The 24450-nt window shown below is 41.2% G+C and overlaps 2 protein-coding genes across 3 annotated transcripts in view; one reads left to right on the forward strand and one right to left on the reverse strand.

Moving 5' to 3' along the window:
- The window catches only part of MAP3K19 (mitogen-activated protein kinase kinase kinase 19), a 49529-nt gene extending 46753 nt beyond the window's left edge, over window positions 1-2776 (reverse strand). The window contains exon 1 of the mRNA XM_084892272.1: window positions 2684-2776. Within this exon, the coding sequence (XP_084748398.1) occupies window positions 2684-2730 (47 nt within the window). The 5' untranslated portion in view covers window positions 2731-2776. The remainder of the gene's footprint in view (window positions 1-2683) is intronic.
- An 18303-nt stretch (window positions 2777-21079) lies between these two features.
- Window positions 21080-24450, forward strand: part of RAB3GAP1 (RAB3 GTPase activating protein catalytic subunit 1) — a 69487-nt gene continuing 66116 nt past the window's right edge. For both annotated transcript variants that reach the window (XM_084892254.1, XM_084892255.1), the window contains exons 1-2: window positions 21080-21177; window positions 21284-21339. In XM_084892254.1, coding sequence (XP_084748380.1) covers window positions 21160-21177; window positions 21284-21339 — 74 coding nt within the window. In that variant the 5' untranslated portion in view covers window positions 21080-21159. The remainder of the gene's footprint in view (window positions 21178-21283; window positions 21340-24450) is intronic.

Genomic DNA, 24450 nt, shown 5'->3' on the forward strand with positions numbered 1-24450 from the left:
AAATTAAGCTTAAGCCGAAACCAGTTTGGCTCAGTGGATAGAGCGTCGGCCTGCGGACTGAAGGGTCCCTGGTTCGATTCCGGTCAAGGGCATGTACCTTGGTTGTGGGCACATCCCCAGTAGGGGGTGTGCAAGAGGCAGCTGATCGATGTTTCTAACTATCTCTCTATTCCTCTCCCTTCCTCTTTGTAAAAAAATCAATAAAATATATATTTAAAAAAAGAGTGAACGTTAATGTAAATTCTGAACTCTGGATAAAATGACGTGTCAATGTATGTTCATTAATTGTACCAAATGTACAACTCTGGTGCTGGATGTCTATGGTGGGGAGGCTTGTTTGGAGGGTTCAGACAATATATGGGAACTCTGTGTTTTCTACTCAATTTTGTTGTGTACCTAAAACTGTCCTAGAAAATACAGTCTTCTTTAGAAGTCTATTTGTTTTTTTTTAATTAAAACAAAAAGTAGGGAGAGTCCCTTGACAGAGAATCAAACCTGAGACCCTTCAGTGTGCAGGCCGACATTCTAACTACTAAGCAACACTGACCAGGTCTGGTTGCTTATTTATTAAGTTACCACTGTTCTTAAGCTTTAGCCTGTACTCATGTGGACCTCTGGTTTTCTGCTTCTGATGGCTGTATCATGTCCAACACCACACTATCTTATTATCCCTTCCCTTGGAGATGGACAGCGAAGGGGCCTCCAGCCTCCCACACCACAAGCTATACTGTGATAAATGTCCTTGTGCAGGCCTTGTTTCGCATCATGCCCAAGTTTCTCTGAGGTGAATGGGCTGAGTGTATTTAATTTCACCAAATACTGCTGGCGGGTTCTCCAGAATGGCCATGTCTGACTGCTTTCTCTAAGCTCTTGCCAGGGAAGCAGACATTTGGTTGATTGCTGTCCCTTCATCATCATTATCCTAGTCATTAGCGTTAAATGCACCGTGTACTTTACTAAAAGCTAAACGGAGAGACAATACATTCAAAACCAGGCCACAGAAAATTTAAACACTAGGATACATATCTGTCCCCACAAATTGCTTTGCAACTTGAATTTGTATACTTATTTTGAAAATGCAACAGTATTTGCAATATCTTTTTAGGAAAAAGAAATATTTTCAGAAATAAAGGATAATCGAAACCTGTTCTTCAATAAAGCTGGAAATCGGATATACAAATCACAACTGGGCAAGAAACACACATTTGTATTACCAGTTTTATTCATAAATTGGAAGTAAGGCCCCAAAAGTATTTTTTCAAGGTTATTACCCCTAGCAATGAAAAGACAATGTATGTTATGAGGTTGTGGCTTAATTCTTTCTTTCTTTCTTTCTTTCTTTCTTTCTTTCTTTCTTTCTTTCTTTCTTTCTTTCTTTTTTCACTTCTCAATTACATTTTACATACAATATCAGTTTCAGGTGTACAACATAGTGATTTAGACATTTATATAACTTACGAAGTGATCACTCTGATAAGTCTAGTACCCATGTGACACCATACTAATTACATTATTATTGATCATATTCTCTATGCTGGACTTTATGTGCTTTAATTTTTAATGTAACTTATAAAGTAGAGTATTTTACAAGTAATATCTGCCATCTAAGTAAAAAATTAAAATTTCAACCCAACCACAACCCAAAAGTTGTTAAATCCAATCGCTACAATAGTGGGCAATGTGGTCATTACATGGTCATCCATCGCCTCAGACACTCAGTAGCAACTGGAAGAAGACAAGAATGACATACAGCAGTATGCCTATATATACTTTGCTCTTTCCATTAACACGGATGGACCCATATTGCTTTCATTAGTGCGTTCCATTTCCGCTGTGATCTTCTGTCTGTACATTTCCATTTTAAGTTTTTTCATAAGAAAACTTTTCTCAATTTTCTCCTTTAGGGTTGTTTTGAACAATGACTTTTAAGCAATATTTCATTGCACAGGGATTTCTGGTTTAGCATCTATGGAAGCCCAGTCTCTTTTATGGTGAATCTAATTGTAAAATAACATCTTTTTATTACACTGTATATTTGATTTGGAATCTTAAGAATTTAAGACTGAAAGCAATGGAACTCCTCTTTCATTTTGAGAAAATTTGGCCAAGAACACATATTATATATACTGAGTGGTTCCAAGGAGGTTTATACCATGTAAATTGAACATATATTTTGGTGATTAAAAGAAAAGATTTGCCTGGGTATAATTCAATGGAAGCAATTTTATATACTTTTCTTGTTCTTATCAGTTTAGCCTATGGTCTAGAGCAGTGGTCAGCAAACTGCGGCTCGTGAGTCTCTTGCGGCTCTTTGGCCCCTTGAGTTTTTAGCAAAGGCCAGTTTAGGAGTGCCCTAATTAAGTTAATAACAATGTACCTACCTATATAGTTTAAGTTTAAAAAATGTGGCTCTCAAAAAAATTTCAATCATTGTACTGTTGATATTTGGCTCTGTTGACTAATGAGTTTGCTGACCACTGGTCTAGAGGCATTTGTATGAAGGATTTCAAGGAATTGTCTCATTGGAAAAGTTTATCACAACAACTCTAAGGATATAATTATTTGAGTTTTCTCTATCCACTTATCTGATAGTCCTCCTCTGAGACATCCTTTGAAGAGAAAAAAAAAAAGTTACAAATATGGTGTTATCTAAAACATGATGAAAAACGGAGATTTGGCTTACCTATGGTGTGTTTTGCCAAGGGAGTTGGTACACAGCTGAAGAAACATTAATCCAAACAGCAGTCAACATCCTCCTAATTCACGGTGGCACTGATTTCTGGGATAGCTGTCAACCACACTTCAACAAGAGATCCATTTAAAAGCAGCGTAGATTTAGATTGTTTTCTTTGCTTATTTTCCGGTGTTGCACAGCTCAAAGCACCTTTACAATATATTTAAAGTTGGTTCTGAGTGCACAAATCCTTCAGCTAGCTGCAAAGCAACTGCTTCGTTTACGAGCTGTCACCCAGGTAACCACCCACTGTGCATTTAGCTTGGAGAATTGAAAGCAGGACAATCTCACCCAGGACGGAAAACAAATATTGCACACTCCCCAAACTTGCTGTTGAAGTGCTTCAAAGGGTTGGATTCCTGTGCACTTCCCTGATTGGCACCCACCTACAGAGATTTTTATCCAGGAAAGCCATTGTGATTGCTGTAACTGTGCCAGAGGGGCTCCTTTCCAAACCTGAATCTTAAAGCGTGAGAACCCAATAGATGACCCCCAAAGTGGTTGTATTTTTGGAGTCATACTTGAGAAAGTACCAGTGAGTGGAATTTCTTACATTAGAACATAATTCTTGTCTGCTCTTGTGTTATTTTGAAGAACAAGCTTCTGTAAATGGGCTGCATTTTTTGTGAGTCGTAATAGTGATAAAGCAGCTGTACGTGACTTTAAATTCTGTAAAAACGTACAGGCAGAAGTATACTCAGGGCATTTTAAACGTAAGGCCACCTGGGATTTGTGTGCTGCTAACTTTTTTCCTGCCACTTACTGAAGGATGCTGGGGGTTCTCCTCTAAAGATATGCCTAAAGTTATAGATACTCAACTGAATAGAGTGCTAACATTTTATCATAACAACAGCTAGTGTTTACTTATTTATTAAATATATTTTTATTGATTTCAGAGAGAAAGGGAGAGAGAGCTAGAAACATCGATGATGAGAGAGAATCATTGACCTGCTGCCTCCCACACGTCCCCTACCAGGGATCAGGCCTACAACCCAGGCAAATGCCCCGACCAGGAATCAAACCATGACCTCCTGGTTCACAGTTCAACACCCAACCACCAAGCCACACTGGCTGGCGACAGCTAATATTCAATAAATGCTTACAAGGTTAGTCCTTCACATGAATGACGTCATTAAGCCCTCAAAACAACTCTGTAGAGTAAACACTATAAGCACCGTCATTCCCATATTACAGATGAGGACATTGAGGCTTAGAAATTTTAAGCTAGTAATTGGTAGAGCTAAGGGATTGAACCTAATGAGCCTGACCACACTGTTAAACTATTTGCTACTTTTCCCATGCTACGCTCATCTCACATACTTTTCTAGTGAGTGAAGACTTCAGGGTAAAAACCACTCAGAGATTGCTAGGTTTATGTAATTATTTCGTCACCCAATTCAGTACGAAGCAGTCTGACATTAATCCAAGCACTGCCATTCTCTGTTTTACTTCCTGAACCCTACCTTGTTTCTCCTCCCAGCAAGAATAGTATTCTCTTAACATTTGTGCCAAGAGAAAGTTATACGTACTGTGGCTTCTGATGTTGAGGATCTCTGCAGGGTCACTCTTGGGTTCTGGCTGGTCTGCAATCCATTAATATTTCAGTTGGTTTCCTAGAGGGTAATCCTCTTCTTGTCTCTCATTTTGAGAACCGATCATTCATTCAAATCACGTTTGTTTTTTTTCTTAAGAAAACTCCGATTTTCAGAAACAGTGGTGAGTCAAGCATGAAAACACAAACAATATTAGATGATCAGGCCTCCATGGAGCTGTACTAGTATAAAAGGCCTCTCGAAAGCATGGAAGAGGAGTGTCTAACTTTCCGGGTTGGAAGGAGTGGTGTGTATTAGTTTTCTAGGGCTCTTATTACAAAACACCACAGACTGGGTGGCTTAAACAACAGACAGTTATGTTGTCACAGTTCTGAGGCAAGAAGTCCAAGGTAAAGTCCACATTTGGTACTTCCTGAGGCCTCTCTCCTGGGCTGGCAGAGAGCTGTTTCTCACTGAGTCCTCCACGGTCTCCTCTCTGTGTGTTTGCAGACCCGGTGTCTCTCCACTGTCCTAGTCTCCTTTCCTAATAAGGATTCCAGTCGTATTGTATTAGGGCCACTCTAAAGACTCCATTTTAACTTAATCTCCTCTTTGAAGGCGGTACCTCCAACACAGTCACAGTCTGAGGGATTAGGGATTAGGGCTTCAACATATGAATCTTGGAGGAACACAGTTCAGCCCATAACAGAAGGACATAGGAAGTCTTCAGAAAAGACAATTAGCTTAGCTGAAACTTGAAGGACAAACAATTTAACAGGTAAACCACAGACAGAAGGACATTGCAGGAAGACTAAACAACAGCATCTCCAGGGAAAAGATAAAAGGACAAAATATTGGAAACATTCAAGGAGACTTATGATTAAATTTCTATTTTATTTTATTTAATTTTTTTTTAAATAAATCTTTATTGTTCAGATTATTACAAATGTGATCCTCTTCCCCCCCTCAATTGCTCCCCTTCACCAGGTTCCCACCCCACCCTCTGTCCTTTCCCCATCCCCCATTGTCCTCATACATAGGTGCACAGTTTTTGTTCAGTCTCTTCCCACACCCCCATCCCCCTTTTCCCCGAGAATCGTCAGTCCACTCCCCTTCCATACCTCTGATTCTATTATATTCAACAGTTAATATTGTTCATCAGGCTTTTTAATTCCCTTGGTTTTTAGATTCACTTGTTGATAGCTACATATTTGTTGATCATAATTTTTATCTTTATCTTCTTCCTCTTCCTAAATAACCCCCTTCAGCAATTCATATAATTCTGGTTTGGTGGTGATGAAATCTTTTAGCTTTTTTTTATTTGTGAAGCTCTTTATCTGTCCTTTGATTCTGAGTGATAGCTTTGGCTGTAGGTTCTTGCTATTCATCACCTTGAATATTTCTTGCCATTCCCGTCTGGCCTGCATGGTTTCTGTTGAAAAATCAGCTGACAATCTTATGAGTGCTCCTTTATAGGTCACTACCTGCTTTTCTCTTGCTGCTTTTAATATTCTCTCTTTGTCTTTTGCTCTTGGAATTTTAATTATGATGTGTCTTGGTGTGGTCCTCCTTGGATTCCTTTTGTTTGGGGTTCTGCGGGCTTCCTGGACTTGTAAGTCTATTTCTTTCCCCAGGTGGGGGAAGTTTTCTGTCACTATTTCTTCTAGTATTCTTTCACTATCTTGCTCTCTCTCTTCTTCTGGAATCCCCATAATTCTGATGTTGGTTCGCTTGAAATTGTCCCAGAGGTTTCTTACACTATCTTCAACTTTCTGGATTCTCTTATCTTCTCCCTTCTGCAGAGGAGTGTCCTCTGGCTCTTTGTGTTCTAAATGTTTGTCTTGATTCTTGCGATCTTCCAATCTGTTTTTAGGACTTTGTATAATATTTTTTATTTCAGACAATGTTTTCTTCATTTCTAGTTGCTCCCTTTTCATATCCTCATAGGTGTCATTTATTTTATCGGCCTTTTTTAGGATATTGTTGAATAACCTTATAACTGTAGTTTTGAACTCAATGCCCAATCTTTTCTTTTCCTCCCTCTCCTTCCTTTGTGTCCTTCTTCTTGTCTGCATTTTAGTTGTTTCCCTGATTTGATGGAATAGCTTTGTGTGCTAGGTGTTCTAGTAGAGCCCAGTAGCACAGCCTTCCCAGTTACCTGCGGTGAACAGTCTTGGTATAGCTCTTCTGGGCTGTGTGTGCAGTCTTGTTGTTAAGCCTTGCTTATTGTTGGTATCACTGGGAAGCGTTGATCTCCAAGCCAATTGGCTGTGAGGATCAGCAGTGTCTCAGCTAGGAGGGCTTCTGTACTCCACTTGGATAGGGCGGGGTCTCAGGGTGGCGCAGACAATCTTTGGTTCCCTGTCAGTTTCGCCTTAGAAAAGTCCTGTTCCTGGAGAGTTTCAGTAGACTGGTTGCAGGCGCGCGCACCTCTTTGGTAAAGGTGCAGACAAACTTTGGATTCCGGCCAGTCCCTCCTTAGAGAAAGCCAGCCTCCGGGAGAGCTTCTGTGCTCAGCCACAGATGGGGCAGAGTCTCAGGTTGGTGCAGACAAACTTTGTTTTCCCTTCGGCTCCTCCCTAAGTCCTGCAGTAATGACCTCTGGCTTCACACACCTCCAAGAGATCTCTGCCCTCTGCCTGACAGTCTGGCCTCTCCCTGTCTGGGGCCGTCTATCAGAGCAATAGGGTGATTCTGTTTTCCTCTCGAACAAGAAAGCCAGCTGCGGGTTAGCTGTTCGCCCTCTCTGCGTGCCAGGAGTAAGCCAGCAGTGAACTCAGCCCAGCCCGCCCTCTCTGCGCGCCGGTAGTAAGCCACCGCCTTTTCGCGCACACAGTTCTCCGTACCTTCACAGTTCCTGAGGTTCAGCGTGCTTTCTCTCTCCTTCCCAGATGGCAGAGCCTCCTCTCAGCTAGCCTTCCAGCGCTTCAGGGCAATGCCTCCCCTGCTTTTTCAGTTCTAAATTCAAATTTGTTGTGGTAGGCTGCATTCGGGTGTCTACCCTATGCCGCCATCTTGGTTTCTCCTTGTTGTTTTTCTAAATTTCTATTTTAGAAAGAACTTCCTGACAGCAGGATTGAAAATTAATTGAGATAGATCCAGAGACATAGAAGCATGGAACAGACTGTTGAATCTCAGAGGGAAAGAGGGAATGGGTGAGTGGAGAGATTAAACAAAGAATTTGTATGCATATATGCATAATCCCTGGACAAAGAATTTGTATGCATAATCCCTGGTTGGGGGGGGGGGTGCAGGCTAGAAGGGGTCAATGGGGGATAAAGAGGGACATTTGTAATACTTTCAACAATAAAGATTTTAAAAATAAAATAAAATTAATGGAACCCAGCCAGTGGCTCAGTTGATGGAGCATTGACCCAGGCACCAGGAAGTTGCTGGTTTAATTCCCAGTCAGGGCATGTGCCTGGGCTCAGGCTCAATCTTCTCAGTGTTTCTCTCTCTCTCTCTCTCTCTCTCTCTCTCTCTCTCCCTTCCTCTCTCTGAAATTAATAAAAACATATTTTTAAAAAAAGAAAATTAATTGAGGAAGAGAGACAGAAAAGGTAGATTATTATTATAATGGGTCAGTAAAAAAAAAAAATAGCAGTGACAACTTAAATCAATGACAGCAAAGATAAATGAAAAGTAATTGAATCAAGATTTTAGGTTTTTCAGGAACATGGTAGGCCATGTTATTTAGACCAATACCTTAACAGACAACAAATAAAAATGCTGGATAGGATATTTTAGGATTTGCTTAACAGTAAAGAAAAAGTAACAAGATAATAAAAAACTACCATGCCAAACCCTGGCTGGGTGCTCAGTAGTTAGAGCATCTTCCTGAGCACCTAAGGGATATGGGTTCAATTCCTAGTCAAGGACACGTATCTGGGTTGTTGGTTCAACCCACCTGGGGGGGGGCTTATGTGGAAGGCAACTGAAACACATGGATGTTTCTCTCTTTCTCTCCACCTCCCTCCCGCCCTTCCACTCTCTCTAAAAATCAATAGAAAAAAACATCCTTGGTGAGGATTACCAACTACAACAAAATCAATGGGGGGAAAATGTTGTGGGCTCGATTCCCAGTAGGGGGTGTGCAGGAGGCAGCCGATCAATGGTTCTTTCTCATCATTGATGTTTCTCGCTCTCTCCTTCTCCCTTCCTCTCTGAAATAAATAAAAAAATATTTTAAAAATATTTTTAAAAGAAGACAAAATATCTATTGTATATAAAAGACATGCTTTAAATCACAAGAATAAACTCAAAATGGATAAAAGACTTAAATGTAAGTCACAAAACTATAGAAATCCAAGAAGAAAATATAGGCAATAAAATCGGCAAAAGAAAGAAAGGAAAAAATAAAATGGGACCACATCAAACTAAAAGCTTTTGCACAGCAAAATAAACCATTAACAAAATGAAAAGGAAACCCACTTTATAGTACATATTTGCCAATAATACATCTGATAAGGAGTTAAAAAGAGCTCATAAAACTCAACAGCAGGAAGACAAACAATCCAATTAAGAAATGGCAAAGGACCGGAATAGACAGTTCTCCAAAGAGGACATACAGATGGCAAGAGACATATGAAAAAATGCTCAACGTCACTAATCATCAGAAAGATACCAATTAAAACTACAATGAGATATCATCTCACACCTGCCAGAATGCCTATCACCAGTAAATCAACAAACAACAAGTGAAGGTGAGAAAAGGGAACCCTCATGCACTATTAGTGAGAATGTAACTGGTGGGGCTACTGTGGAAAACAGTATGGAGTATCCTCAAAAAAGTAAACATGGAACTGCCTTTTGACCCAATGATACCAATTGTGGGATTATATCCTATGAATCCAGAAATGCTCATTTGAAGAATATATGTGCCCCAATGTTCACTGCAGTGTTATTTACAAAAGCTAAGATCTGGGAACAGCCCAAGTACCCATTAGTAGATGAGTGACTAAGAAAGCTGTGGTATATTTACACAATGGAATAAAAAAGGCATTTGCAATAGCCTGGATGGAACTGGAAATTATTATGCTAAGTGAATCAGCCAGTCAAAGAAAGACTAATACCTTATAACCTCACTTATATGTGTAATTTAATGAACAAAACAAACAAACAAACAAACAAAAACAATAGAAACAGAGGAATGGATACATGGAACAGACTGACAGCTGTCAGAGAGGAAGGGAGAGATCAGACTGGATGAAAGAAGGTGAAGGGATTAACCAAAAAACGTGCACCAAGGATACATAGCACATAGACAGACAACAGTGTGGTGACAGCCAGAGGGAAAGGGCGGTGGGTTGAGTGGAGGTGGGCAAAGATGGAGAAAATTGGGACGGAAAGAGACTTTGCTTGAGGTAATGGGCACCCAATGCAGCGTGCAGATGATGTTTTATTAAGTTGCACACGTGAAACCTGTATGGTTTGTAAACTAATATCACCCCAACAACTTCAATAAATAAATATAAAGCTATAGATAGGTTGAAAGTTAACAGATGGCAAAGATATCCTATACAATAATCTATTTTTAAAAGTCAGAGTGAAATAGAGTTTTAGACAAAGAGTTTTACCACAGATAAAGAGAAATGTTTCATAGTGATAAAGGAGTTAATTATCAAAAGTCATAACCATCATGAATTTCACAGGAGATACAGTAGGCATAGGGTGGTTTAGGCAGGGGATTTGTTAGGCTTGCTAAAACAGTCAATGATTCTCTTAGAATAAGAGAATCTGTGTAAAACTACTACAACTGTACAGTTGTTTTGGAGCCTATGGCTGTAACTTAAGCTTATACCATTTGATTTGCACATCATGATCTGCTATAATTTATCTGTTTTCTGAGTCAGGGAACAGTTTTGCTTTGTAAGTGGTTGTGTTGGTTCCAATTCTAAATTGCACAATTTGGAATATATTTTAGATATAGAATTAAGAGAATATGCTGAGAAAATTGAAATTAGAAGGTGAGAGATAGGAAAGGATCAAGGAAGATTTAAATTCGGGACTTAAGCAACTGTAAAGACGAAGGTGTCATTTATTGAGATGCAGATAGGGGCAAAAAAAGCATGAGTTCTGTTTTGGACATACATTTGAGATGCTTGTTAGTCTTCTAAAAGGGCAGCTGGATATAAAAGTCTGTGGTTCAGGGGGTGCTCTTTGGGTGGGAGATAAAATATCAAGCGTCATCTCACTATATGTATGGATGACATTGGGTCACCTTTAAAGGTTAATAGCTTTGCCCTTTTTTGTCCTCTAATATAAGGTTACATATTTCCCTTTAGGTGCCTCTTTTGCTGTATACCACAAATTTTGATGTTGTGTATATTTTTTAATCCTCACCTGAGGACATGCTTAGAGAGAAGAAGGAAAAAAAAGAGAGAGAGAAACATCAATTGACCACTCTCCACACATGCCCCGACTGGGGATAAATTCTGCAACTCAGGCATGTTCCCTGACCGGGAACAGAACTGACAGCCCTTGGCTGAGCCAACTGAGCCACTCCAGCTGGATATTTTTATTGTAATTTACTTTAAAATATTTTCAAATTTCTCTAATGATTTCTTTTTTGATCTCTGGGTTTCTTGTAAGTGTGACATATAAGTTCCAAATATTTGAGGTCATCTACGTATGGATATAAGGTTAGATTACTCATAGTGTGCCTGAAGGGAAAAAGATGTTCCACCCTGCATTCACTCAACATCATATCTTGAAAATCTTTTTTGTGCAAAGCATTATTCTAAGCACTGGAAAAAAAATATCAGATAAACAAGATAGATAGATAACAACTAAATAATCAAAGTAATATCAAATGGTTATAAAGGCTATGAAGAAAATTGAAGTGATAGAGACTGACAGTTATGGGTAAGAGGGTAAGAGGGAACTGTATTAGGTTGTATGCTCTCATAAGATCTTCCTCATAGGTAACATTTGATTGGTTACTTGAATGAAAAGAAATAGCCAGTTGGAGGCAGAGAATTCTGGGCAGTAGGGACAGCTGGTACATATATTCAGGTCTATCTATACTAATAAAAGGGTAAAATGCTAATTAGACCAGACATCTTTCAGACATCCTTCTGGACAAAGCCATAGTGGTGGGAGCTGAGGCAGAGGTGGTTAGGGGCAATCAGGCCAGCAGGCAGAGGTTATTAGGAGCAATCAGGCAATCAGGCAGACTATTGGTTAGGAGCCAGCAGTCCCAGATTGCAAGAGGCATGTCCTCGATTGGAGAAGGTGCAGGTGAGGCTGAGGGACATGCCCCTCTCCCCTCCCCCATGCACGAATTTTGTGCACTGGGCCTCTAGTATAAACATAACATGTTTAAGTTACAGAAGAAAGGAACTTGTGGAAGGTGTTATAATTAAGGATGGAGAAGTATGCAGGGGCCAGACCTTGAAGGCATGCTCATAGGCATGGTAAGAAGTTAGATTTTATTCCAAGTGCAATATAAAACTATCAGAGCATTTTACTCAAGGGATAGCAGGATTGATTTTTTTTTTAAGGACATATCAATGGTTTTTTAGAGAAGAGACTGTAGGATGCAACAGTGGAAGTCAGAGATGAATGTAAAAACAATTGGCACTTGGTTTGCCATAAATACCTACCAATAAGTGAAAGCTTTAAAGGCAAAAACCAATTAGATAAATGGCTGTACCAATGCTCTTATTTGAAGGACATTCTTATGAGAAGATTTTGTGGAAACCAAGGCAGAATGAAATAAAAGGCCTTGAAATATGACTCTTGCCTGTGGTTTCCATTCCTCGCTTGGCCCAAAGAAACTGATTTGGGATAGCATTTAATCAGATTCTGATTAAAGATGCTCCAGAACCCAAATTCTAACGTTTCCATCTCCCTCTCACTCTGTTCTTGGTTAAAGATGAATTCCACAACGGCAAGTAAGAAAAACAATTGCGAGTACTAGTACGCAAGAAAAACTAAGAAATGAGAAATAGCACAGTGATCAAGTCCTCCCTCTGGGCGTCACCACACTCAAAAGCTTGCCCTCATTCAGCCGCTCCCGAGGGCGTCAGCACCCCAGGCTTCACTGTGCTCTCCAGTGGGATATATTCCCCTAACACCCCTCTATTCCCATAACACTTCCATTATGACATTTAGCAGAATCAGACTCATTGTAGAGTTATTTTATCTCTCCATTAGGTTCTAATTTCTGGAGGACAAGGGATGCATTTTAATTATCTTTGTCTCCCTGATGCTGTTTATGTATTTTACGCATAGAAGATTCTCAGTGAATGTTTCTGGAACTGAATATATGCCCGGAATGCTCAAAAAAACAGTGGAGAATTTTATGCAGGGACATTTTGCTTACTATAGGAAAAGCTCAGGTTCTCAGTGGAGCTATGATTTTATTACACACTGGCTGAGTAGAGAGGAGGAGAAATAGTTAAAGAAAACAATAGTAGCAAGTGAGATGCCATAGAGGAGCTTGAAAGGAACAACAGTTAAAGTTTGAAATCCAATGTTAGCTGTCAGAGTACACTAAGAATAGTTTTGGACTGCCTGGGCAGCCCGAATGTCTTGAGCAGAACAGGATTAAAGGACTTTAACGTCCTAAAAAGAGCTTTTCTGCTGAGGCAGCAGTGGTTGGAATGTGAGCTGCCTCCCCTGCATGCTAAGCTCGACCTGTTTGTCCCCAGCAGCCCAGTTGAGGGAAAAGGTCGAGGCTTTTCCAGAAAGATCATGAAAGGACCGGTTGCTTTTAAGGAACAGAGTCTTCCTAGGAACTTAAAAATAAAAAACCTCTAGGGTAAATCTTCAAGCAAAAGATCGCTCCCAATCTTTCACACTTAGAAGACAATGAAGGGAGAGGGGGATAAAGGAAAGGAAGAAAGATAAATTGGGCAATTTAGTGGGCATTGAGAGGAGAGACAAAGAAGATCACTTCGGTCCAAGAGGCTTAGTAGCCTAGAGAGAGGCCAGGGTTTCTGTGACTCTGAAAGGGGCAGGGGCTACCGGTTTCATTAAATAGGAGCTCTGCAACCCCAAAGAGAATGTGAGCAGGAGCATGGCCAATGCTATGAACAGAGCCCAAAGCGACAACCTTAAAGCCTTGGCACACAGACATGGCTGACGTCAGCTTCATCTGGAGAGATTTTATAAAAACACAGAATCTTGCAATCTCACAGAAAAACAAGTGAAACATTTGAAAACACTCTTTTATAGGAGAGAAAGAGGAGTGGCCGACAAATACACATAAAATGGTCTAACTTCGTCAAATATCAGGGAAATGCAAATTAAATCATTACTTGTTCAGCATATTGGCAAAAATGTGAAAGCTTGATAATATTAAATTTGTGGGGAAATGGCTACTACCTTTATATAGGACTAGAGGCCCGATGCATGGAATTCCTGCAAGAGTAGGCCTCCCTTCCGTTTGCCGGCACCAGCTTTCCTCTGGCACCTGGGACCCAGGCTTCCCTCGCAGCCCCAGCTTTGTCCAGAAGGTTATCCGGAAAAATGTCCAATCTAATTAGCATATTATGCTTTTATTATTATAGATTAATGGATGTGTAAATAGTAATCCTGTTTGTGAACATTGCAGTCTGGTGTTATTTATTATAGTACATTTTAAAATGCATATACTATTCAACCCAGTATTTCTATTTTCCAGTATTCACCTTACAGTAATTCTCACAAAAATGCTGATATTATAATTTTTTACCCTAGTGGTTTTCTTAAGAAAACTTTTAGCATGGCTGAAACCGATTTGGCTCAGTGGTAGAGCATCGGTCTGTGGACTGAAAGGTCCCAGGTTCGATTCCGGTCAGGGGCATGTACCTTGGTTGCAGGCACATCCCCGGTAGGGGGTGTGCAAGAGGCAGCTGGTCGATGTTTCTCTCTCATCGACGTTTCTAGCTCTCTATCTCTCTCCCCTCCTCTCTGTAAAAAATCAATAAAATATATATTAAAAAAAAAACTTTTATCATGGAGAATTTCAAACATGAGGAGTAAACAGTATAATGTAATGAACCTTTATATACTTATCACCCATCTAAGGATATTATTAATAGCTTTAAATAGTAAAGTATCTAGATGTCAACCCATAGGAGACAATTAAGTAAAAAGTAGCACATCTAGCTCACCTATGTGGCTCAGTGGTTGAGCATCAACCTATGATCCATGAAGTCAAGGTTCAATTTCTGGTCAGGGCACATGCCAGGGTTACGGGCTCGATCCCCAGTGTGGGGTATGCAGGAGGCAGCCGATCAATGATTCTCTCTCATCATTGATGTTTCTATCTCTCTCCCTCTCTAAAATCAATAGAAATACATAAAATTTTTAAAAATGAGTACAAATAATATATATAATATATTGTAAAAGTACAAACAATATATTATATATGGCATGTAAAAGCATAGGAAAGGGTCTGAAAGGATTCACATTTAACTGGTATTAGCAGTTTTATCTTAGGGGTACAGTAATTGAAAAGACAGTCAAGGAGGCCATTTATTTTATGCATACAAGTTGAACCTTTTGTGAGGAGAAGAAATTTCTATTACTTATATAGTACTTGAACATTTAAAATACGATGTGCAGGCTCTGCCTCTGGTGACAGTGTTTTAAGTGTTTCCCTCCAGGCAGTGTATTGCTGTACATAAATGGGCAAATGGAAGAACAGAGATGACTGGAAGATAGAAGATGAACCAACTGCAGCAATATCGTAGAAGCAGTTGAGAGAGAATTCTGTCCTTCTAATCTAATTAGAAGTTAGACAGACATAAATGTTAAAAGAGATCTGAGAAGCAGATCACAAGCATTTGGAACTATTGTTCATGTAAAAATAGTTGGTGGGACTTAGAATAGTACAATATAAAATAAGGCCAGGATTAGGTTTAAGATTTTGCATTTATTAATCATCTGTGGCTGAAATAGTTCATTCTCCCTAACAAGGAAAGATTGGCCATTAAATAAGAATATGCTCAGGTAAAATATAGTGATCGATTGTACATACACACAAATAGGCTAGAAGAACATGCTTATTCTGTAAACTTGTACACAAATTTGATGACTTTTCAACTAATTTTTTTGTTTCCTAGGTTCAGAGCTTGAGAACCATTAAAATTCTAAAAATATAGAAACACATAATAAACTTGGGCAAACTAAATCAGCCTGCCAGCAAGTATTGTCCTTCCTGAATCTACCAGACAACAAATTATGAACTTAAAAATTGGAACTAGCTGCTCTTGACGTTATTATCTAGAAGGACTTTTCAATTACGTGATACTTGAAACTTCTAGAGGGCAAGCACTTTGTTTTTATTTTTAAAAATATATTTTGTATTGATTTCAGAGAGGAAGGAAGAGGGATTCAGGTCAAGAGCACTTACCTGGGTAAACATCAATGATGAGAGGAAAACATCAATGATGAGAGAGAATCATCGATTGGCTGCCTCCTGCATGCCCCACACTGCAACTGGGGCATACATCCTGACCAGAATTAAACCATGACCTCCTGGTTCATAGGTCTATGCTCAAGCAATGAGCCATGTTGGTTGGACTATACTTTGCTTTCTTTTATGTTTTTATTTCCCAGTTTCTAGAACAGTGCCAGGCATGTAACAGCTGGTTTTAACAAAAGTTTATTGAATGAAAAAATGACTGACTGACTGAATGAAGAGTGTATGAAAGCTACATTACTTCTCTTGAAAATTTCTGGAGTTTCCTCTTTCTAGCTCAAGAAATATAGACTACTTATTTAGAAGATAAGTGTGTGTGTTCTGAAAGGCCATTTGAATACTTTCCTACCGCTGACTTCACAAGGAGTTTTGAGAAGTTGGATAACCAGGATGCATCCCTTTCTAAACCCCATTATAGTTCTTTATGTCTTATCTCAGACTGTGAGCATTTTTGAGGGCCAAGATTATTCTTTGAATCCCTCCACAGAATTGACCACATTGTCATGACAGTAGATACTGAATAAATATTACCGAATGAATAAATAAATGCTGTCTGATCATTTTGAGTCAGAGAATTTCTCTTTAAGGAGTTTGTTTTTAAAAAAATATATTTTATTGATTTTTCACAGGGAGAAAGAGAGAGGGATAGAGAGCTAGAAACATCTATAAGAGAGAATCATCAATCAGTTGCCTCCTGCACACCCGCTACTGGGGATGTGCCCACAACCAAGGTACATGCCCTTGACCAGAATTGAACCTGGAGTTTTTCAGTCTGCAGGCCAACGCTCTATCCAAACCGGTTTCGGCACTTAGAGTTTCTTGTTCCCATAGCATGTCTTCCTCTTCTAGGTGTATCCTCGGTTGCAGTTCTCATGGCAGCATCATAGAAAATTCCTGATTCTCCCCGCTCGAGGCCATCAGGGTTGATGAGGACGGAGTAGGCCCATTGTTGTTGCACTTCTCACAATGTTTACTCTCTCATGAAAATCTAATTAATCTGCCCCCACATTCCTCTGAGGACTGAACCTAGGGTGATTTTTCCAGGTTTTTAATTTCTTAAATTGCCTATGCCTCAGAATCCCCCCCCCCCCCCCCCCATTCTCATTATTGGTAACACCTTGAAGTAACAAAAAACTATGCTGGAGAGAAAGCACATTTGCATGGAAAGGCCCTTGCCTTTGGACGTGTAGCAAAATAGCTCCTGATACAAAGAAACAAAAATCTTTTCTGCTTCATGATCCAGTGAAAACCTGATAAAAGTGTGTACCCCCTGGGTATTTCACATCATTAGCAACTGGCTTCATGCTTCACTTTAACAAATAAACTTAGGTATCTTAAAAGTTCCTCTAGGGAGAAGACAGGGAGCCAAAAATATCTTGGAAGAAAACTTTACCTAGCAACCTGATAAGGCTGTTTCGTACAGTTTCCAAAATTCATACAGTCAAATCTTCGTGATGTTTCACTTTATGATTCTGATTTGGGCTGGGACTTCTTCAAGGCCAAGAGAGGAATGTAATGCTTTACATGTGAGTAGCATTTTATGGCTTTTGTAGTACATTCATTATAAATGCTATGACCATAATCGATCACCTACTATATCCTAAGACATATGCTAACCATTTTACAGATGTACTACATGGAACTTAATCTTTGCTATAATTCTATGAGATATTACAAGCCCCATTTTATTAATGAAGAAACTGAGGTTTACAGGAATTAAGTAACTTGCTCCAAGTCAAAAGTTAGTAAATGGCTAAACCTGGATTTATCTAACCTTCAAACCTACAGACTTATTTCACTTGGTGAGAATCTTAAAAAGTTAAATGGACAAGTTTATATGTACAAATCTCCTGATGCTTATGTTTGTATCCATCTTTTTCTTTCCTTCTCAAAAGAAGCCAACCTCCTCACATATTCTTTATTCCCTCCCACCCTCCAGCTACATGTGCTCTGAGTTCCTGGCATCACCTTGCTGCACAACCCCAGGAAGGCTATTCACAAGGAGATCTCTGTGGGTGGCTCCTCATGAAGTAAGACTTCAGACTGCAAGTCTCGAGTTTGTGACCAGCAGCTCTGTGGACTTCCTCCCCTCTCACCTTAACAAGAGCTCCATCTCTTCATCATCAATCTCTCTCTCTTAGATTATTATCATCAGCATACAAACACACTCACAATTAACCTTCGGAGAACATGGGATTAGGTACTTCCCTTCATAGTCAGAAATCCAGGATAACTTTTTTTAAAAATATATATTTTTTTAATTGATTTCAGAGAGGAAAGGAGAGAGTGTAGAAATATCAATGATGAGAATATTGATCAGCTGTTCCTGCATGCCCCCTACTGGGGATCGAGCCTGAAACCCAGGTAAGTTTCAAACCTGGGACCCTTCAGTCTGCAGGTTGATGCTCTATCCACTGAGTCAAACCAGCTAGGGCCAGGATAACTTTTGACTCTACAGTTGGCTTTTCATATCTACAAATTTAACCAACTGTGGATGGAAAACAGTATTTTGGATCCATGGGTGGAATCTGTGTTTGGGAATACAAAAATACTGTTTTCTTTCTGAGGTGAGCTGAATGCTGTGCAAAATCCCCAGATACAGAGACAACTTATACTCAGATTTCGGTTGAAAGAAATCTGAGTATAAGTTGTCCCAGGCAATTCAAACCCATGCTGGCCAAGAGTCAACTGTACTATCCTCTGTACTTGCCTTAAAGACAAACAAAAAAAACCAAGAAACAATAACAATCAATCACTCTTGACCCAATATTCCTCTCGTTTAATTTTACAGCAGCAGTCAATATTTACCATCTTGAAATGTGTCATCTCTCTTTCCTTATGTTCCTAATTCTCTAACCACTATTTCCTCTTTCACTAGACACTTTTTCCCTACCCACCCATAAATATGAAATTTCTTTTTTTTTTTAAAATATATTTTATTGATTTTGTACAGAGTGGAAGGGAGAAAGATAGAGAGTTAGAAACATCAATGAGAGAGAATCATTGATCAGCTGCCTCTTGCACACCCCCTACTGGGGATATGCCCGCAACCAAGGTACATGCCCTTGACCGGAATTGAACCCGGGACCTTTCAGTTCCCAAGCCGATGCTCTATCCATTGAGCCAAACCGGCCTCGGCAAATATGAAATTTCTTTAGGCCTTGATGTGAAGCTCCTTTTCTTTCTATATTCTCTTCTTAAAATTAACTCATCTGTTCTTGTGATTAAAATACTCCCAAACTTATATTTTCACCCCAGGTCTTGCCTCTGAGTCCTATTATTATACTCAATTTTCTCCTTGATAACTCCCTTGGAATGTTTTACAAGCCTGTTAGACTTGCCAACTAAAACACTAGTTTCCTTGTTCGTTCCCATCTTTCTCATCTCACGACTTGGCATTAGCCTCCCACAGTTGCTTACACCAGAAACCAGAAAATTATCTTCAATACCTTCCTTTCTCTTATCACTGCATTTAATTCATCATCAAGTCCTGCCTATCATATATCCAAAATACATATCAAATAAGTTCACTGCATTTAATTCATCATCAAGTCCTGCCTATCATATATCCAAAATACATATCAAATAAGACCACCCTAGTCAAAGTCTCCAAAGCATCTCTCACTGGATGCTTTCGTGACTAGCTGCTGTTCCTTCTTCTTTTGGGCCACCCTCCAATCTATTCATATAACATCCAGGCTATTACAAAATGTAAGTTTGATCACATTGCTCTCTTGCTTAAAACATTTTAGTGACTTCCATTGTGCTTCAACCCTAGCCTGAAAGGCTCTAGATGGTCTGGCCCGTACCTACTTCTCCAACTTCACCACAAACACTGCTCAAGCTGCTCTTCTTTGGTCTGTTATACAGATCAGAGTTGTCTACCTTCCAGCCTCTGGATGTGCTATTTCTTCTGCTTAGAAGCCTTCTCCACCTCAACCAAGCTGCCCCCATCTTATCCTTCAGCTCTCTTCTAAAATTCTTCTTGTCAAGGTTACCATTGACCTCTACATTGCTAATAGTGATGCTGACACATGTAACACCTCTTCTTTCTGTTCATGCAGCAAATTTCCACTTTCCACATTTCTACAATACATCTTCATATCCCCAGAGCCTAGCATAGTGATTGGCTTGTACTGTATGTAGTAAGTGTTGAATAAATCCCTGAAAATGAATGAAGGTGCTAGTTGAGACTCTTGGGAATGCTTGCTTCCCACAACCTCCCAACAGTGTGGTGGACAGAAACTAGAAGGAACATCAAGAAACAGGGTTCAAGGTTTGGCAGTGGCAATAAACTACCTGTTGTCAAAATTCTTCTGACCTTAGTTTTCTTGTATGCCCTAAGACTGAATTTTGTATTGCTGAGATTAATTTCTTATTTTTCTACCCCCAAATTCCTTCTTATGGGTTGCAAATTCATTAAATCAGATTTAATTTTTAAAAACTTTTAATTATGAAAAAATTCAGACCTAAGCAGAGTATAAACATCCATGTATCCATGTATTCAGACTTAAGCAATTACCTACTCATAGCTAATCTTGTTTTATTCCTAGCCCCACCTTCGTCCCCCTCCCGTTATTTTCAAGCAAATCCTGGATAAGGTATCATTGTATCTGTAAATACTTCAGTATGTATGAGGAACACCTTCTGTTCCTCAATGGCTTACCAAGAGAAGTTTTCACTGAACAGCACATTGCTCTTTCCATAAACAAGATAACTAGCATGATGATTTTTGTTTCCTGGCTTAACTAAAATGTGTAAATTCTCTGAGGGGCGTAGGTGGGAGAGAGTGGGCTTTAGAGCACCTCTCAGTGCCCTGCAATCAACAAAGGGAGAAGGAATAAAAACTCAAAGGACTTTTAGGTTTTTATTTATTTAAAAAATATATTTTATTGATTTTGTACGAGAGGAAGGGAGAGAGTTAGAAACATTGATGAGAGAGAGTCATCAATCAGCTGTCTCGTGCACACCCCCTACTGGGGATCTGCCCGCAACCAAGGTACATGCCCTTGACCGGAATTGAACCCGGGACCCTTCATTCCCCAAGCTGACACTCTATCCATTGAGTCAAACCGGTCCCAGCTACTTTTAGGTTTTTAATACAATCTTATTCTGGGAATCTAGGGCCTTGTGTTGTCCCTTTTTCTTCTGGTCCCTTCCTGAATTCATAATAGGAAAATTTCAAGTTCAAGTCGATTTTTAATGTAATTATTTCAGTCTGAGAAGTCTATTACAAGCAGGACTGACAGGGGGCGGTGCCTCTGGGGACGGGGCTGCACCAAGGCCCCGCCCCGAGGGCTCTTGGCCCCGCCCCTCGGGCTCTAGGTCCCGCCTCTCGGGCTCCGCCCCTGCGGGCTCTAAGCCCCGCCCCTCGGGCTCTCGGCCCCGCCCCTGCAGGCTCTGGGTCTTTCTTTTCCTCCTCCCCTTGCCTTCCCGTCCTCTTCCCAGCAGCCCCAGCGCCTGCCCCGGCGGTCCTCAAGATGGCGGCCGACAGTGAGGTGAGGTGTTCGCTCCCTGCCCATTCCTGCCTGCACGTTCGCTCCTCTGCCTCAGCGCCTGGACGCTCAATCTCTTTTTTTTCCCTCCCCCCTCCCCTTCCCGCAGCCCGAGTCCGAGGTGTTTGAGCTCACGGACTTCACCACTGCCTCCGAGTGGGAAAGGTGAGTGAGTCGTAGCCTCGGTTAGCAACACCTTGGGCCTCGGCTGGCGCCCCCTCCGCCGCGTCCTCAGCCCCGACCGCCCGTGACGTCACTGCTTTGCGAAAAGCCGGACCGGGGTCCCGGGTCCCCGCCTCCTCCGGCTCCGGTCAGCCGGACGCCGCTTCCGCGTCTGGCGTCTGACCAGCGGGGCCCGCCCCCGGCGGCCGAGCCCCGAGACTGGCTCCCAGACAAAGTTTTGTTTAGTCTCACCCCACTTTCCCCGCACCATTTCCGTGGCTCCCACTTCCGCACTGTTTTCCTTTGTGTTGAACTCCTTGACATAAGCAGGAAACTTCGCAGCTGCTGTTCTCCCCTTTGGGAGGAGGCCGCCGGCGCGCCGGCTGCTGGTGGTCCGCCCGCCGCCCTCCCAGCTCTTCCACCCCGTCCTTAGGGTAACCTTCCCGGGGTCTGCGTCCGACCGACCTCGGGACGCTTGGACTCCGAGGGTAATGTTCCCAGGCTGCCCGTGCCTGTCAACTCCATGGAACAGCTGGAACTGTTGTATCCCTGAAATCAGTTAAAGCCAAGTTTGTGGAGGAGTGAGCGCTTAGATTAAGAGGGTTTGTGTTTGGGGTCAGAAACCCTTCAGTTCCCCGGGTTTTGAGTTTTAGTGAGCTTGCTGCAACATTTTATAGGCTTTCTGGTTGGGAGAGGTAACTTGTGGATGTTAGGTTGTCAGGTGACATAGGAAAACATAAAAAGTCTCAACTGGAAAAGCAGTTTGACCTGTGGTATCTGCCAAAGGAGCAAAGTCGGTAAGACATAAAACACAACATAAGGCTTTATGTAGCAGGTACCGTGTGTCCAGAATTATGCTAATGGAAAAGAAGAAAAACAAAATCCTAGACCCATATTTTACCAGACAAACCAGCATATAGTTAAATTGTAAGCCACTGGCACTAACTATAAAAACAGCAGTTGAAGTAAGTGTAAGTAAGGATGATATTGTTATGAGTTAGCATTGTTGGAGATATTTTCATAGGAAAGAAAGAAGATGAGCTGGGCCTGGGAAGTAGGAAGTGTTTGGTTAGACATGAGAAGGAACTGACACGAGTAGAGATGGTGAAAATGAACCTTTGGGACTTCACGAAGAATTGCTTTACTGGGGTGAAGGTAACCTGAGAACGAAGATTCCTAAAGGAGACAGGACCAGGTTATGGACATCCTCCAAAGCTCAGTAGAGACCAGTGACTTTACTGTGAGTCAGAATGCTTGTCTCTGATTATGTCTGTCTGAGGTGGACTCAGATATCTGCATTTCTAACAAGTTCCCTCCCAGGGGGTGTTGCTGTTGCTGGTGGGTCTGCAGAGCACACTGAGCATGAGCCATTAAAGAACAAGAGTGAGCCGAAACCGGTTTGGCTCAGTGGATAAAGCGTCAGTCTGCAGACTGAAGGGTCCCAGGTTCGATTCCGGTCAGGGGCATGCACATTGGTTGCGGGCACATCCCCAGTGTGGGGTGTACAGGAGGCAACTGGTCGATGTTTCTAGTTCTCTATCCTTCTCTCCCTTCCTCTCTGTAAAAAATCAATAAAATATATATATTTAAAAGTAAATAAAGAACAAGAGTGAGAGACACTTGATTTTATAGCGGCAAAGGTGATGTGAGAGTTGTTTCAGAAGATGAAGTAAAATTAAGGCTAGTGACTTACCTTTATCCATAGCTAGGTTGGTAATTTGGAGATTGGAGAGAAGTACAGAGGAAAGGATTGTAAGACATTTCAAAAGAAGAAAGAATGGAGATAAAGTGGCAGAGCACAAAGAGTACAGTTTTAGACCTGTTGAATGTGAAATAATAACTTTTTGTCTTGAAGGCAGTTAGAAAAATATAACTTAGATCTTGGAGGATGACTGTGGTGTGAGTGAGGAAACAGCAGAGTATTGAGTGGAAAAGGACCACTTTCTCCCACCTAAAGATTTAAAATATCTTGAAGTAGAATATTAAAATCCTTTAGTTCCTTATCTGTATCCATATATAAAAATCCTAATATGCAAATAGACCAAATGGCAGAACAACCAGTGCTATGACGTGTGCTGACCATGAGGGGTTGCACGCGGAACATGGCGGGTGACGGCAGCAGGTGGCAAAGTGTAGAACATGGTGGGTGTCGGCCGTAGTGGGATGGTGGAGTAGGTGAGGGAGGGCGCCAGACCAAGTCAGGTACTGGTCACTGTCATCAGGGCGAGCCTCTGGTGGTTACTGAAAATTATTTGCTCCTGCACACTGTGATCCCACCTGGCTCTTGCACCTGCTGCTGGTGCTGGAGCTGCAGCTCAAACCCACTGCCGGCGCCCAGTGCCAATCCTGATTGGTCAGTGCCATCAGCAGGTATGAGCTGTAGCTGCCCGGAATACTCCTAAGGGCTTCTCCACCTCCCCTTGCTCCTGAGTGATGATCGAAGCAGCAGCAGCCGCTGCCTGCTCACACCCATTGCTGGGGCCAGTCCCAATCACTCCACGCCATCAGTGAAATAGTGTTTTATGATTCCTGGGAAGATGTTAAGACTTTGGAGTCTCTTCAACTTTGAGTATAATATTTGAATGAAAAGTTCTTGTCAGTATGGTATGACCCATACAATTTATTAAGAGGGCTGACTAGAAACCCATTCTCTTTTTATCATTTTTCTGTTGAAAAAATATTGAGTGCCTATGTTTCAGGTACAATCGAGGACATTAGGGATGTGGTGGTCAATAAGAGCAGATGATACCTGCTCTTCCTGAATGTATAGTTTAGTGAAAGAGACAGATATGGATCCTATCTCATAAAAGTAACATGCAAATTGACCATCACTCCAACACACAAGAAGGCCACCCTTATTTGGTCAAAGATGGCTGCCCCCATGTGGTCCTAAGATGGCCTCCACAAGATGGTCTGCAGGGGTGGGCAGTTGTGGACTATCAGGCCAGCAGGAGAAGGCAGTTAGGGGTAACTGGGTTGGCAGAGGAAGGCAATTGGGGGTGACCAGGTGGCAAAATAGAGCAATGGAGGAGACCAGGCCAGCAGGGGAGGGGTTTTGAGGGGTCCAGGCTTGCAGGGGAGAGCAGTTGGGGGGGACCAGGCCAAGCAGGGGAG

Source organism: Pipistrellus hanaki, assembly GCF_964339955.1.
Source record: "Pipistrellus hanaki genome assembly, chromosome: 8".
Classification (NCBI taxonomy): Eukaryota; Metazoa; Chordata; class Mammalia; order Chiroptera; family Vespertilionidae; genus Pipistrellus; species Pipistrellus hanaki.